The sequence below is a fragment of the Natator depressus genome, chromosome 2, assembly GCF_965152275.1.
Source record: "Natator depressus isolate rNatDep1 chromosome 2, rNatDep2.hap1, whole genome shotgun sequence".
Taxonomy (NCBI): domain Eukaryota; kingdom Metazoa; phylum Chordata; order Testudines; family Cheloniidae; genus Natator; species Natator depressus.
Window position 1 is genome coordinate 152,391,366 of NC_134235.1, and position 17,464 is coordinate 152,408,829.

The 17,464-nt window shown below is 42.2% G+C and overlaps 1 protein-coding gene across 3 annotated transcripts in view; it reads right to left on the reverse strand.

The window, feature by feature from the left end:
- Positions 1–17,464, reverse strand: part of TGFBR1 (transforming growth factor beta receptor 1) — a 71,225-nt gene that overhangs the window by 6,401 nt on the left and 47,360 nt on the right. For all 3 annotated transcript variants that reach the window (XM_074945140.1, XM_074945141.1, XM_074945142.1), the window contains exons 6-8: positions 12,185–12,341; positions 4,244–4,368; positions 1,970–2,100 (exon numbers count right to left, since the gene is read on the reverse strand). In XM_074945140.1, coding sequence (XP_074801241.1) covers positions 1,970–2,100; positions 4,244–4,368; positions 12,185–12,341 — 413 coding nt within the window. The remainder of the gene's footprint in view (positions 1–1,969; positions 2,101–4,243; positions 4,369–12,184; positions 12,342–17,464) is intronic.

The following is a 17,464-nucleotide window of genomic DNA, read 5'->3' on the forward strand; positions in this document are numbered from 1 at the left end:
GACCGTTCATCTTAGAAAAAAAGAGGAGTAAGGGGAGATACAATAGAGATGTATAAAATCCTGAATGGTGTAGAGGAAGTGAATAACGAAGTTTTATTTATCCTTTCACGTAACACAACTAGGGATCGCGCAACAAAATAAGCAGCAGGTTTAAAACCAACACAAGGAAGTACTTCACACAATGCAGTCAACCTGTTGCAAGTGGAAGGCCAAAGCAATAATGGATTCAAAAAAGAATTAAATTAAATTCATGGAGGATAGGTCCATCAATAGCCCAGATGGTCAAGAACACAACCCCATACTCTGGGTGTCCCTAAACCTCCGACTGCCAGAAGCTGGGACTGGACGACAGGGGATTGATTACTCAGTAATTGCCTTGTTCTGTTCTTTCTTTGAAGCTAGCATTGACCGTTGTTGGAAGACAGAATACTGGGGCGAGATGGACCACTAGTCTGACCCAGTATGGTCATTCTTATGTTCTTACTAATAATTTAATAGTTTTGAATTGTAGGAGATAGAGTACTCAAGCTAGAGCTTTAAAATATAGTCTGAAAAATAATCTTTTATACAAGTGATACACTTAGATTACACATATTTAAGTAGCAGACTTAAAAAAAAACATGGTATTGCTTCTAAGCTTTTTACCCCTCCGTGCCAATCTCAGTTCACTCCAATCAGTATAATATTTTGTATAATTTAATTTGTAGTACACCAAATTTAAAATTTGGGGCCACTTAAAATAGTTGTTTTAATATCAGACTTTTGCATCAGCACTAAGTAAATGTTCAACAGTTGAGTAGGAGACAAGGATGCTTTAAGCTTCCAGGAAGGCATGACATTTTAAATTAATGTCACTCAACACCTACTGAGATGAACAGGGTTAGCTAAATACCCTCAGACTTTGGGCTTGTCTACACAGGCACACTCAGGAAAATTAAGATGAATTAACTAAAGGTGTAAAATTAAAGCACATTGAACTGGAGTAGATAGTCTCATTCAGATGTAAACTGTCCTTCATTCACTTTATCCTACCTAAGACCTGGTCTACACTTAAAATTTAGGTCGACAAAGCTATGGCACTATTGGGTGTGAAAAACCCTAGTGCAGTACTTCTGCTGACCTAACCCCCAGTGTCATTGCACCTAGGTCGACAGAAGAATGCTTCTATCAACTTAGCTCCTGTCGCTTGAGGAGGCTGTGTTCCTACAGCAACAAAGAAACCCCTTTCATTGTGACAGGCTGGATCTGCGCTAGGCCTTAGCTATACCACTATAATCCCCATAGTGTTGACATGGCCTTAGTGTACAGAAGGCTCTAGTGCCTCCCTGCATTTTTGCCACCATGTCACTGGTGTGAATCTGTTTACATTGTGTAACAAAACAGACCCACAGAATGGAAATGCATTATTTCCATTGTATTATATTCAGGTTTTATACCTTGCAGACTGCAAATCAAGTACAATAAGTACAGATTTTTTTCATTCCTTGGTTAATATTCTGGTCACTTGCCAGACATTTATATGATCCTGCAACAGTAGATAAAAACTGTCCTCTGGAACATCTGTTATTCAGTTTGTTGTATTTCATTACTTCTAATTAAAAATATATTTGTTGATCTGCAGTGAGGTTTCCTGGATAATTTTGTGTTTTGTCATTTATAGTCATACATTAATTTCATGGACAAGTAACTTTAGCCACTGTTCATGGGAAGGGCTCTGAGAATTCTTTTGTCAAACTAGCCAGTCTTGGTAAGAGAGTTTTAAATTTTTGCGCATAACCACATCCATTGACCAGCATCATGTAGTAAATTCATAATTATCACAAAGCCACTAAAGTTCTCTCAGAGGCACATACTCATCTCCCCTCAGCAAAAATCAAAGACAAAAAACTGATTTAAATACTTAAAATATAAAAGCTGCAGTTTTCTTGAATTTATTTTAGTTTTTTGCACATTTAGTAATAATACTCACCTCACAACTTTGCCATCTGTTTGGAATATTAGGTCTCAGCTTCTGCTCACAAACAACTTTCCTCATTTCTTCAACTGAAGGATCTGAAGGGACTAGGTCATAGTATGGTAACTGGTAGTCTTCATGTATTCCTGTAGTTTTGTTGAAAGTATTTAGCATTTCTTTTTGTTTAACACCAGAATTACAGATTTTTTGTTAACTTGTTCTCAAGGGGTTGGGGGGGGTTTTGGGGGGGGTTGGGGGGCTGATATTACTAAATACTTATTTTATACAGTTCTTTAAATAAGCAGATTTAAAATCTCTTTACAAAGGAAATAAATATCATCCAATTTTACCAATGAAGTGATTGACCAAGCTCACACAACTTTCAATTTAGTGCTTTGTAACTTTTTAGTAAAATGTTTACAGGCTTGTGGAAATTGTGTCTTCCTGACTTTGAAGAACAGAATTTTGAACAGAACAATTTGAACAGAAATTGGTTGTTTCATCAGCAATGAAACAAATTAAAGATATTCATAAAAGCTTTTAAAAAAAAAACAGCTTAATTTATATCCTATCTTTTCATTCTGTATATTACCACATCTATTTACAAATAAGTGAAACATAAAGCACAAACAACTAATAATACAGGTTGCAATTTACATGGGACAACATGAACAAAATGCAAATTCCATTGCAAGTACCTTTGCCCATTTTCTTCGTTTCTATTTTAAAGTTTAAAAGTGATTCTTTAAAGAGTATGACTGACGCTGTTCTAGGCTTAAATTGAAAATGTGAATCCCAATACAAGAGCAACTATAACCACCCTCCAATACTGGGAGAGTTTTCCATATTGCACTTTAAATACTTAGGAATAAGCCTTAGTACTGTGTGAGAAAGAGCAGATGTACACTTCCCATTACTGACAGACTCCTAAACTTTAAGACCCGAAGGGACCATCAAAATCATCTAGTCAGACGCTCCTGCACACTGCAGGCCACAGAACCTCACCCACTCCTGCAATGGGCTCATAACCTCTAGCTGAGTTACTGAAGTACTCAAAATTTGATTGGAAGATTTCAAGTTAGAGAATCCACTAGTTCAAACTAGCAAGTGACACGTGCCCCATGCTGTAGAGGAAATCAGATTCCCCCTTACCCCCAGGTCTTGGTCAGTCTGACCTGGAGAAAAATGACAGTTGGACCCTGAGCACATGGACAAGACCCACCAGCCAGCCAGACACCTGGAAGAGTATTCTCTGTAGTAACTCAGAGCTCTCCCCATTTAGGGTCCCATCCGCAGCTGTTGGAGATATCTGGGAACAGCAGATTGCTTAAACTGGCATATGGCCAATCTCATCATACCATCCCCATCATAAACTTATCAAGCTCAGTCTTGAAACAAGTTAGATTTTTTGCACCCCCTACTCCCCATGGGAAACTGTTCTAGAACTCCATTCCTCTGATGGTTAGAAACCCTAGTCTAATTTCAAGCCTAAATTTGTTGATGGCAACTTTATATCCATTTGTTCTTGTGCCAATATTGGCCTGTAACTGAAATAAGCCCTCTCCCTCGCCGGTGTTTATCCCTCTAACGTTTGTATCTAAAGCAATCCTATCTCCCCTCAGCCTTCATTTTATTAGCCAAGCTTAAGTCAAGTCTCCTCTCATATGGCAGGTTTCTCCATTCATCTAATCTTCCTAGTAGCCTCTCTCTGCACCTGTTATAATTTGAATTCATCTTCCTTAAAGATGGGAGACCAGAGCTGCACACAGTGTTCCAGAGGAGATCTCATCAGTGCCTTTTACAACTATAAAAACACTTCTGTCTCTTCCCAAGATGATCTGTGACAGAAAAACTGAGTTTTAAACTAGATATCTGAACACTGACTGCACTGGTAAGGATATGTGCAGGTAGTCCCGCACTTTCAAGGGCGCCAACTCTGCCCTTTTTCTATATGACTTTTGGGACAAATTCTGCTCTGGTATAAGAAGGGGTGACTCTCAATTTCAAGAGGAGTTTCACTTACTTACTCCAGGGCAGGGTTTGGCCATACATTTACAGATCAGCCCTAGTTAAGAAACTTGAGAAGTGCTCACTATTTGACACTAGTTGACTGAAGCAAAAGATAAAATGGTTTTAAAAGCTAAGTATAAACCATGGAAAGTATGCTAAATTATGTAGTATAACAAAATATGATTGTGGAAAATAGGTATGTAAAGCTGTTCAGATTCTGCAAAACAATCAGTACAAAAACTTATAATTTAATATGCTCAATTTAGGATTGTCACGTACCACCAATTGAACATCGTCGTGCTATTTCCCAGAACACTAATCCCATCGCATAGATGTCAGCTCGCTTGAATGACTCAAAATGTTTCATATTTATGGAATCATCTAGGACCTCAGGAGCCATGTATCTATGAAAAATAAAAGAACCAAAATATCTTTTTCACATAAAATGCATACAGCACTAAGCTTTCAGTATTTCTTCAGCTCCAACACATTGAACGAATCGGCTTAACATAAATCAATAAATTAAGAAAATTCTGACGTACTACATTAAGAGTAGAATTTCCAAAGTCACTGCATGTTGGCCTAATTCTGATTACATTAAAGTCAGTGGTAAAACGCCTATTGAATTAGTCAACAGAAGCAATTAGGCCAATTCAGAGTGCTTTTCAATATCCCACCCTTTGTTGCACACCAATCTGCATGGCCTTGGTACAATGAAAAGCAGTTCAGTTACTTCCAGGTGTTTAACTTGTGACCCTTGAGGCTTGTGTCTGTGGTCTTCAACTGTTAAGATTAATTATTTGATTACAAATTGAAACTATGTTCAATAGCTTTATTCCAGCAGGTGAAAAGGAGGCAAGAAGCAAAGCAGGCTCTGAGCTACTGCCATTATAAGAAGGGGAAAGGATAGCAAGACAGAAAGCTGGAGCCACAGAATCTTCATAAGGGGAGGGCGAGCAAGCAACACAGTGGCTGCAATTTCCAGGAGACACACAGAGACACGAGTAGTGGCAGCAGCAGATGATCTGGGGGAGAAGATAATTAGCTTTGAGGAAGGAGGCAGGTTGAAGGACAAAAGGGAGGAATTTTGCATTTGGGGCATTCCTAAAGAGCATGGGGAAGAAGGGAGAAACATGGGAGTTAGAATGTGTTGCTAGACATGCTGGAGGCAAGAGATGCTAAAACCCTGTGGGCTGTATTGGAGGGAGGCATGGCTGGGGACTGCTAGAGAATGGAAAAAAAAAAGTTACCAGCCATACAGTAACTGGTTCTTCGAGATGTTGTGGCCAGCATGGATCAACTGTAGGTTCAAATGTGCCTCAGATGCAAGATCTGATTTTTTTGCATACTGGTGTTCATTGGGGCCACATGAGGGCATACAGAGCAGAATGCAAGGGAGGATCACGGCCAATCTGAAGCCCATAGTAGCAGAGGACTCTAAAAAGAAGGGATGGAGGTTGGATCATAGGAGCCACACTGATAGGTCAGAGAACCACACTTATAGGTACAGTATATGCCAGTGTCGATCCTCCTCAAGGTGACTTGCAAGTAGTAGCCCCTCAGGATGGCGGGAATGAGGAATATCAGTGCTAATAGTACTGCTATTAGCTAATAGCACTGCTTTCCAATACTTGCCATCTATTCTGGCAGCTAAATCCAACACAATGCTTGACAAAGGGTAATGGGGTACTCCATGTCACCTCCTTAGAGATCTCAAATGGACTTTTTTTTAAAAGAGGAAGAGGATAATTGCTTGAGTTCTGGTGAAGTGCCTTGATGTGCGGTGGGAGAGGTACACTAGCCAAATAGTAACACCAAGATACACTGAGTTATCCATTTCAATATCCTCTGTGGGGACATTGGCTTAACCTTTAGAACACCCAGCTACGGCTATAAATAGCCAGGACAAGAGCCTGGACGATTTGGCCGTGTCAACATGAAGCAAAGTCCTAAGTGCATTTACTGTACTTTTTCCTCCCTGTGCCAAGTGCATCTTTGGAAAGAAGACAAGCACGTTGACTGACTGGTTTAGATAAACAGACCATGTTAGGAATGAACTTTGGACATTATCTCAGCACCACCTTTTCTCTGTGGAACACAGTATGTAGGGTTTGGCCATAAGTGCCTGAAGCTCATTCACTCTCCTGGCTGAAATAATGGCCATCAACAAGATGGTCTTCAGAGTGAGGTGGTGCAGGAAGCAGCCTGACAGATTCTAAAGGAAACACCAGGAGTCTCAAAAGGTACTAGATCAGTGGTTCTCAAGCTTTTGTACTGGTGACCCCTTTCACATAGCAATCCTCTGCATGCGACCCCCCCCTTATAAATAAAAAAGTTTTTTATATATTTAACACCATTATAAATGCTGGAGGCAAAGCAGGGTTTGGGGTGGAGGCTGACAGCTCACGACCCCCCATGTAATAACCTCGTGGCCCCCTGAGGGGTCCCAACCCCCAGTTTGAGAACCCCTGTCCTAGATCAAGGTCCCAGACAAAAGTAGGTTCTTCTGACCAGTGGATAAGTATATACCATGGAATGAGAAAGGAGAGCACAATGGTACAGGTATCTGACTGTGAAATTGTACAAGGTACACTGTAACAGAGCTGAATGAGAGGCATGTCTGTTTTAAGTGCAGTAAGTAGCAGAGGATCTGAGGTGACCAGGTCCAGACAATACTAGGCTGCCCATAAAATACAGAATCGCTTCAACTTGGATGAGTAAGTTCTTCTTGAGAATGTTTTCCTTCTCTGAATCAGGATTTTGGGGATTCAACCAACCAACAGTTGGACCATTAGGTCCATCAACTTCGGGCGAGATGAACTATCTGTGAGAACAGATCAGGAATTCTGGGAGTTGTACCTACATGTAGTAGGTCAAAGTCAAAACTGCCTCAGTCAGCACAAAGCTGCAAAAACGAGTATGGCCATGTCTCCTGATTTTGGAAGTCACCCTAGGGATAAGGGAAACTTGTGGAAAGGCATGCACGCGGCCTTCAGACCACTGCAGAATGAAGGAGCCCAGTAACAACCCTGGGATTATGTAGAAACAAGAGAGTTCTGGCACTTGGACTTTACATCAGTGGCAAACAGGTCTATCACTGTGGTTCCCCAATGTATGATCATCAACTCTATAAGAGACTTCCACAGCAAACACTTTTAAGTGGTGGCTGACTGCTCAGAGAGCCCACCACACTGCTGCTGATGCTCAGGAGGTGAAGGGCCATTGGTGTTATACTGCATTGGTGGCATCATGTCCAGAGTTTAAGGACTCCGCAAACAGGAAAAATGAGCATGTGCCTCCCTGCTTGTTTATGTAGTGCATCAAAGGTGTTGTCCATCAGGAGCTGAACTGTGAAGTTTTGAAGCACAGAATGGAAGGTAATGGAGCCTAGCCTGATGACTGAGCACTAACACACTGATATCCTACCAGGTCCAAATCCCTTGCATCGGTTACTCCTGAGCACATTCTGCACCAAAAAAAATAAAAATTCTGCATACAATAGTTTAAAATTCTGCAAATTTTATTTGTCAAATAAATGCAGAGGCTCCAGCACAGCATTGGGGAGCACAGGCCACTGGCTGCACAGAGGTGGGAGATCATTGTATAGCTCCCCCCCAGGAAACTGACTCTCAGCAGTAAGGCTGCACCCAACCCTGACACAGCACAAGGACGGGGCTTGCTCCAGAAACACCCGAGGGCCCTGCCCCTCTGTTCCCGGTGCACCAGGTGTGGGCAGGCAGGGCTCAGCAAGGCAAGATCCAAGTGTGCTAAGTGTGTGTGTAGGGGGATCCACGTGTGTGTTGAGAGGGTTCTGTATGGGGCAATCTGGGTGCAGGCGGCTCAGTGGAGGAATCCGTGTGTGTGGGGGGATCTAGATACACAGGGGCTTGTTGGGGGGTTCTGGATTGGTGAGAGCATACCTCCCCAGATTTGATCAGGGCTCTATAAGCTCTATTGTCTATGAGGGAATAAGACTTTCCCTAGTTCACCAGGAGGCCCCATTAAGAAAATAAGGAGGAGACTGTGTAACTTTAGGTATTCTGCATCCTTTTACTGGGATCTGCCTTTCCTCAGCCAATCATCCAGGTGAGGACAGATTTGAATGCCTTTTCTGAGCTGTGCTGCTACCACTGCTATACATTTTGTGAAGACTCTTGGTGCCACAGCAAATTTCAACAGCAGCATCTTGTATTGTAATGGTTGGGCTACACTGTGAATGCTAAGTTCTTCCTGAGAGCTGGGTGGATGGCTATGCAGAAGTACACATCCTGCAAGTCGAGAACCAAGAACGCTTCTTGATCCTGGAAACTTTAAATGAAAAGGAGGCAAGCGTTACCATTCTTAATCTGCAACAACGTAGTCGCTGAGTCTCCTCAGGTCTAGGCTAGAAGGGAGGAAGACACTCCCCAAGTCAATTCTTATTGAGGATAAAAAGAAGAATTGGGAGTAGAAGAGTCTTCCTTTATTCCCACAGTACCTCTTCTATGGCCCCTAGAAGGAGCAATGAAGTCACTTCTGTTTGTAAGTCTCTTGTGAGAAGGGCCCCTAAAGAGCAGCTGGCAGGGAAGGGGGCAGTGAATGGAACTGTATAGGGTAGCGTTGAACAGTGATGTCCAATACCCATTTGTTCATCGTCATAGCTGCCCAAGCCTGGTGGAATGGGACAAGGTAGTTCCTGAAGAGAAGCACAGCCCATAGGTCAACTCCACTGTGGCTCTTAATCCAACCAAATTTGCTGAGCCAGAGAGCTCAATTAGTCAAGGAGGCAGATGACTAGCATCCACTCACCTAGTTTTCTTCTGATGATGGTATTCTGGCAGTCTACCCAGGAGTAAGGAGAAGTCCTTTGCTTTTACTGGGGTTTGCATTCGTAAGGTTCTCTGTAAGGAACTGGTACGTCTTCAGGGACTGTAATGTGGCTGTTGAGTCCTTGAGCGAATGGAGAACTTAATCTGTTCTCTGGCTGAAGGGCTTCATTCCCTCAAACAGCAGGTCCTCTATTGTCCTGTATTTTGCATGGCATGCCTGGAGCCACGAGGCTCATCAAATAATGATGGCCGTGGGCATCGACCCTGTAGCCGTATCAGAAGGGTCCATGGCCACCTGTAGCGACAGTCTCATGATCATCTGCCCCGCACCACTGGTGATTCCATCTAGCAGTACTTTTTACCCAGGGCCAGGATTAAATAGAGCAGAGTCCTGCACCAGTGTAAATTTCTCTCTCTGAAGTAGTTTTCTAATTTAGAGAGTAAAATTAAAATAGGTCCCTAATCCTGAATGCCTCTGAAAGTGCACATTCAAAGGAATGTTATAAACCACAATAAAATAGCCTTGGTTCAAGAGGGAATGGATGAATAAAACAGTAATAACTATTTCTGAAAGAAGAACAGCAACAATAAGGTATGTGCTGGAAGTTGGGTACTTTCAGTCTGGAGACTTGTGTAACACCAATGGGATACCTGGAATGTATGCCATGTCAGTCTTTTAGTAAAATATAGAATTAACTTTGTGTGGGTCTATGGTTCTCAGGAGTAGGAATTAATCTTGAACTGGATAGGGTTGATAACATGCTACTAAAGTTTTAGGCCTGATAAGGAACAAGGACTTTGTCTACACTAGACAGCTTTTTAGCTGGAATTCAGCATTAGAATAGCCCCAGCATCATTAACAATGAGGGCAACTGCAAAGAATGGAGTACGGTTTAATTGTCCTGTCTACAGTTCTGTTTACATCATTGTAACCATGTTGGTCCCAAGATACGAAACAGACAAGGAAGGTGAGATAATATTTTATTGGACCAAATTCTGCTGGTGAAAGTGAAAAGCTTTTGAGCTACACTATGTTCTTCTACAGATCTGGGAAAGGTAATCAAGAGTGTCACAGATAAATACACAATGGAACAGAGCGTTGCAGCAAAGGTGAATTATGGCTAAAAAGGAGTTTAACTGCACAGATGCAGCCAAAGAGAAATGGAATAAGGTCACTATTAAGCGCACACTTTTTAAATAAAGTAAACCCACTGTTTCCTAATCTGGGAGGTGGGTTCCTAAAGCGGGAGAGAGAGCATGCTGGCCTATACATTTCAAACCTACACCCTAATCAGAGGCTAGAGACCATTGCCTTTCCCAAGCTCATGGTATTGGGTATAAACTTTTCATATTTCCCTTACAAGGTATCTGTCCAACACCATGTTACAGGCTAGATATCCTACTCTGCACCATTCACGTCCTATATTTGGTCAGACAACTATATTACATACTTCATGCTGAAGTCAAGCACCAACTTTCCATTTCCATCCTGCATATACTACCCTATATACCCTTACTGATTCATCTAAAATAACACATGTATATTCCAAACTGAAAGAGTGGATGGAGGTTGTATCATTATACAATAGAAGGCTATGTAATTGTAATTCACACAGGATGCCACTGTTAGCTGGGAATACAATCATACAAGTGTAGGACTGGAAGGGACCTCAATATGTCATCTACTCCAGTGTCCTGCACTCAAGGCAGGACTACATAAGCACTAGAAAATTCCTGACAGTTGTTTGCCTAACCTTGTCTTAGAAACCTCCAATGATGGGAGATTCCACAGCCTCCCTAGGCAATTTGTTAAAGCACTTAAGTACCCTGACAATTAAGGAAGTTTTTCCTAATGTCCAACCTAAACCTCCCTTGCTGCAATTTAAGCCCATTGCTTATCCTATCCTCAAAGGTTAACAATAACCATTTTTCACCCACCTCCTTGTAATAACCTTTTATGTACTTGAAAACTATCACGTCCCTCTTCAGTCTTTTCTCCAAACTAGACAAACCCAATTTTTTCAACCTTCCCTCATACATCATGTTTTCTAGATCTTTAACCATTTTTGTTGCTCTCATCTGGACTTTCTCCAATTTGTCCACATCTTTCCTGAAATGTGGTGCCCAGAACTGGACACAATACTCCAGCTGAGGCTTTATCGGTGTGGAGTAGAGTGGAAGACTTAGTTCTCATGTCTTGCTTACCACACTCCTGCTAATAAAGGGGTTAGCAACTTTTTGGCCTGAGGGCCACATCGGGGTTGAAAACTGCAAGGAGGGCCAGGTAGGGAAGACTGACTCCCCAAACAGCGTGGCCTCCGCCTCTTATCCACCCCCTCCCACTTCTCACCCCCCGACTGCCCCCTCAGAATCCCCAACCCATCCAACCCGCCCCTTTGTCCCCTGACTGCCCCCTCCCGGGACCCCTCACCCAGTGCAGGACCCCACCCCCTATCCAACCCCCCCCCCCATCCAACTGCCCCCTGCTCCCTGTCCCCTGACTGGTCCCCAAGACTCCCTGCACCTTATCCAACCCCCCTGCTCCCTGCCCCCTTACCGAGCGGCGGGCCAGAGCGCTGGTGGCGCGGTGAGGTGAGGATCTTGGGGGGGAGGGGGGGGGGGAGGAGGAGAAGCAGGGGAGGGGCTGGGGGCTAGCCTACCCAGCCGGGAGCTCAAGTGCTTGGCAGGACGGTGCCACGGGCCGGATGTTGCTTGCGGGCCGTAGTTTGCCCACCTCTGTGCTAATACATCCCAGAATTATGTTTGCTTTTTTTTTTTTGGGGGGGGGGGGGGGGGGGGAGGAGACGGGACGGGACGCAACAGTGTTACACTGTTGACTCATATTTAGCTTGTGATCCACTAGAACTCCGAGATCCCTTTCTGCAGTACTCCTTCCTAGGCAGTCATTTCCCATTTTTTGTGCGCACAGTTGATTGTTCCTTCCTAAGTAGAGTAGAGTACTCTGCCTTTGTCGTTATTGAATTTCATCCTATTTACTTCAGACCATTTCTCGTTTGTCCAGATTTTGAATTTTAATCCTATCCTTCAAAGCACTTGCAACGCCTCCCAGCGTAGTATCATCCACAAACCTTATAACTGTATTCTCTATACCATTATCTAAATCATTTATGAAGATATTGAAGAGGTGCTGATCTCCCAATACCCAGTACTATTTGCAAATTTTTGCAGTGCTAGACACGCCGAGACCCAGATTCAGCAAGGCTCTTGTGCATGGAGTAGTTCCATTGAGTCATCGACAGGAAAGGATGGGAGTGGGGGAAGCCCTGCCTGCTGCAGACAATTTTGTAAGGCTATTCTTCATACTGCCATTCAGACCCATGACTATCAATCTCTTACACAGAAAGGAGAGGAAGAAGCATTCTGAAGAAAAATAATTTGATAATGATTTTACCTTTTTGTTCCCACTCTGTGGTTTGGGGCAATATCAATTGTGTCTGTAGCTGAATCGTGTCTCACTGCCAATCCTAAATCCGCAATACAACACGTTCCATTCTTTTTTACCAATATATTTTTTGATTTCAAGTCTCTGTGAGCAATGGCTGGTTTTCCTGCAGAGGAAAAAAAAATTAAAAAAAGGTAGAAGAGGCAAAAGCCCCAAAACAAATCCCTACTACTAACTAAAGAACGTTTCAGAAATCCTCTACTACATATTCTCATGTGGGTGAGGAGTTCAAGATTTTGAGGTTATGAATCAAAGAATCACATTTGTATCTATAATGTGAAGGTTTGATGTGGAGTTTTAAATGTAGGTTCTTGAAGGAAACAGAAAGATGTGCTCTATTGGTAGAACAGCCACGATCTGCATATGTGAAATTTGTAGATTAGTTAATATGATCACTATATTCTAGGAATTTAGCAGTGATTTGTCTACGGCTGAAGGGAAAAAATGTACTAGCTAGAGTCACACTCATCTTTGTACAGTTGTGACTACAAAGCAATAGCTGACTAAACAGAACAATACATTATATTGAACATCACTTGATGATATTTTGGAAAGACTATTCATATGAATTGAGCAATTAATGTATAACAAAAATGGTGTAATAAGCTAATGTCTTTGGTGTAGCAAAATTTTTTGTATATAATTGTGCCTTCTAGGTACTACCACAATATTACATGAGAACAACAGAAATGCTGAGACAGGACTTTCATTCTAAACCCGTGTTTAACTACTTATAACTTTGAGCAAAGATTATCTGTTGGAATGACATTACTTATAACTTAGTTTCAAAGCAGAAGTGTGTGTTTACCATGAACCCCACAAACAATTTCAATGTTCATCAAAGCATAATTAATAGATATCTTTTTAAAATGAAAGGAGCTATTGAAGGGATGAACTGTTCTCTACCAATGCCTGTAAGGGCTTGTCTACATGAACATTTAGTTTGTGGTAAGCTACAGTGTGAATCTACCCCAGTCTAGTCTGCCACACACTAAACTGTCTGTATGAACCTTGCTGATGAACAGTTCGTGTGCTTTAATCTACACTGCTCTGAAATGGAAACAGATGAAACCACACTAATGAACTGTTTGTCCATGTGAACCCTGTTGACATGCACTGCTAATGCATGGCAGAAGCAGACCCCAGCTTGCAGTGAACTAAATTTCAAGCAGACAAGCCCCAACCTGCAGTTAAAGGAAATCGATCTGGTTAGATTTATGTCTGCATGATCCTAAGGTACTATACTTGCTCAGTGCTGCAGAGGAAAGCAAAAAGTACCAAGGCTCCCTGCAAGCATGTCCCAGAGGAAGATTGCTTCTCAACCTTCAAATTTTTCCATCAGTTTAAATACCACAGTTAAGGTTATAAACCCATACGTGTCCCAAGATAGCGACGACATCCAAATCATTCATTTCTGTGAATGCTGATCACTTATTTTAAAGCACTTTACACATTCAAAAAGCATTACAAACATTAAATCAATCAATCTTTACTATATACCCCTTGAGGTTGATACAGTAAGTAATCACATTTTACAAATATGAAAACTGAGGCTGAGGTATAACTTGCTCAAGGCCACCCAGCAATTCAGTGGCACAGACAAGACTAGACACTGATCACATTCTGGAATACAACATTTTGTTGAAATTCTAGGGAAGCCTTCTACACAAGTAATTTTCATGGGGGAGAGAGAGATTAGGCTGGATTGGCTTTTTTTTGTAAGACAATGATTTGCAACTTCTGTATCTTCAAATCATGATAAACACCAATACAAATATGTACCTAAAACAATTCCCTTTGGGTAGTGCCTATGTTCTTCAGTAGCTTTGCCAAGCTCACAGCAGGACCAATATGCTGCAGGACTATCTTCCCTTATATGAAGACTCATTATATAAGCCATCGGAGACCATATATTTATAATGGAAGTGTTAATTAGGAGTGAAAAGAAATTGAGACCAGTCTGAAACATAATTTCAGGATTTTGTGTTTTCCTTACAATACAAGACAAACCATGATCTGTGCTCAATAAAATAGGTGAAGAATGTTCTAGCATTTATGAAAAATCCAACTCCTTACCAAATACTAAAAAATCAGCTCCTTTTGCTGCTAAGAATATTTTCTCCAGATAAAAAAAAAAAGTTTCCAGAGTAACTTTATTTTTTCTTGTCTTGTTTTTCTGACAAGTAGGTACTGCAGCTAATCTCTCTCAAAATAAAGAACATTTTTAAGTAAGCTCTTATGTTTTGAGACTTGAGTCACAGGCCTGTAGCATTTTGGTGTGTGTATATATATAAAAAAAATTTGTTATCAGAGAATTCCACTCAGATCTATTACATACGGTAGCGACATTTTTGAACACGTTATTGGTTTTAATATATTCCACTCACTAAAGGTTAGCATGCACCCAGTGCACTTGAGCTGGAGACTTTTGGTCAGCAGTGCCCATCGGGGAGGTGCATGAACCCCGAGTGTCCTCATGCCTCTAGTTGAAAGAATACAGGGTAGGGTCACCTCAACAATTCTCCCCATCCAGTTCCTTTGCACTGGAATCTTGGTGATACTAGACTGAAGTAGTAGCAATGCAGTGCATGCCATAGAATGTGGGTACACAACACATCTTGAACCACAACTACTTTACAGGTAAGTAACCATTTCTTTGGGTGTTTGTACATATATTCCACTGTAGATGCCTCCCACGAGCAGTACACCTTTGCTGGCGGAAAATCGGAATCTACTTGAACTGTCTTACCAAAGTTTGCATCAGCTCTGGATGCTTCAAGGATGGCATAACGTTGAGCAAACGTGTACCAAAGACTGAGCGGTTGCCTTACAAAAAAGGTCTTTGACTTGATCATTGCTAAGAAAAGCCAAAGTAGCAGCTTGAGCCCTAGCAGACTGTACAGTAATCATTGCTGGTGGTGGCTCTGTTGCTAGGTCATAACAAATCCTGATGAAGGCAGTGATCCAGCTGGAAATTCTTTAGGATGTTACTGCCTGGCTTCTCATTCTCTCTGCATAAGCTACAAAGAGTCTTAGTGAGGATTTCTATCAGTTTTGTCCTGTCTATATAAAAAGAAAATGACCTACAAATGTCCAGTGAGTGTAGCTGTCATCCCTGAAAGTATGTGGTTTTGGAAGAACATTGGTAAATGTATGATCCTGGTTTAGGTGGAATTCAAGACCACTTTTGATAAGAATTTGGGAGTGAGGACTTAATGAGACCTTATTCTTGTAAAAAACTGTAAATGGGCATGTAACATGAAAATTTCCCACAATATTTGTGAGATCTTACTAAGTTTATGTACATTGTGGGCCATAGATTATATGTAATTCCATGGGGGAGGGTGATTACAGCTCCTGCAGGAGTAAAGAACAGCAGAGGGTGAGATTAGGCAAATTCATTCACTTTGTAACACCTCCAGAGATGTACCATCACCTGGACAGGCTCACATATGCTGGCTCAAACTGGATTCTCCAGAGACCAGACAAGGAAAGAACTCTTGGATAAATAGGTTTCAGAGTAGCAGCCGTGTTAGTCTGTATCCGCAAAAAGAAAAGGAGTACTTGTGGCACCTTAGAGACTAACAAATTTATTTGAGCATAAAGCTTTCATGAGCTACAGCTCACTTCATCGGATGCATGCAGTGGAAAATACAGTGGGGAGATTTTATATACACAGAGAACATGAAACAATGGGTGTTACCATACAGACTGTAACAAGAGTGATTAGGTAAGGTGAACAGGAGAGCGCGGGAGGGGGGACGGGGACCTTTTGTAGTGATAATCAAGGTGGGCCATTTCCAGCAGTTGACAAGAACGTGAGAGGAACAGAAGGAGGAGGGGGAAATAAACATGGGGAAATAGTTTTACTTTGTGTAATGACTCATCCACTCCCAGTCTTTATTCAAGCCTAAGTTAATTGTATCCAGTTTGCAAGTTAATTCCAATTCAGCAGTCTCTCGTTGGAGTCTAAGAAGTTTTTTTTGTTGAAGAATTGCCACTTTTAGGTCTATAATCGAGTGACCAAAGAGATTGAAGTGTTCTCCGACTGGCTTTTGAATGTTATAATTCTTGACATCTGATTTGTGTCCATTTATTCTTTTACGTAGAGACTGACATGTACATTGGCCAAACTGGACAGAGGGGCATTGCTGGCACATGATGGCATATATCACATTGGTAGATGTGCAGGAGAACGAACCTCTGATGGTGTGGCTGGTGTGATTCGGTCCTATGATGGTGTCCCTTGAATAGATATGTGGACACAGTTGGCAACGGGCTTTGTTGCAAGGATAGGTTCCTGGGTTAGTGGTTTTGTTGTGTGGTTGCTGGTGAGTATTTGCTTCAGGTTGGGGGGCTGTCTGTAAGCAAGGACTGGCCTGTCTCCCAAGATCTGTGAGAGTGATGGGTCGTCCCCCCTTCAGGATAGGTTGTAGATCCCTGATGATGCGTTGGAGAGGTTTTAGTTGGGGGCTAAAGGTGATGGCTAGTGGCGTTCTGTTATTTTCTTTGTTGGGCCTGTCCTGTAGTAGGTGACTTCTGGGTACTCTTCTGGCTCTGTCAATCTGTTTCTTCACTTCAGCAGGTGGGTATTGTAGTTGTAAGAACGTTTGATAGAGATCTTGTAGCTGTTTGTCTCTGTCTGAGGGGTTGGAGCAAATGCGGTTGGATCGTAGAGCTTGGATGTAGACAATGGATCATGTGGTGTGGTCTGTTTGAAAGCTGGAGGCATGTAGGTAGGAATAGCGGTCAGTAGGTTTCCGGTATAGGGTGGTGTTTATGTGACCATCGCTTATTAGCGCCGTAGTGTCCACGAAGTGGATCTCTTGTGTGGACTGGTCCAGGCTCAGGTTGATGGTGGGATGAAAATTGTTGAAATCATGGTGGAATTCCTCAAGGGCTTCTTTTCCATGGGTCCAGATGATGATGTCGTCATCAATGTAGCGCAAGTAGAGTAGGGGCATTAGGGGACGAGAGCTGAGGAAGCGTTGTTCTAGGTCAGCCATAAAAATGTTGGCATACTGTGAGGCCATGCGGGTACCCATAGCAGTGCCGCTGATTTGAAGGTATACATTGTCCCCAAATGTGAAATAGTTATGGGTGAGGAGAAAGTCACAAAGTTCAGCCACCAGGTTTGCCGTGACATTATCGGGGATACTGTTCCTGACAGCTTGTAGTCCATCTTTGTGTGGAATGTTGGATGTAGAAGGCTTCTACATCCATAGTGGC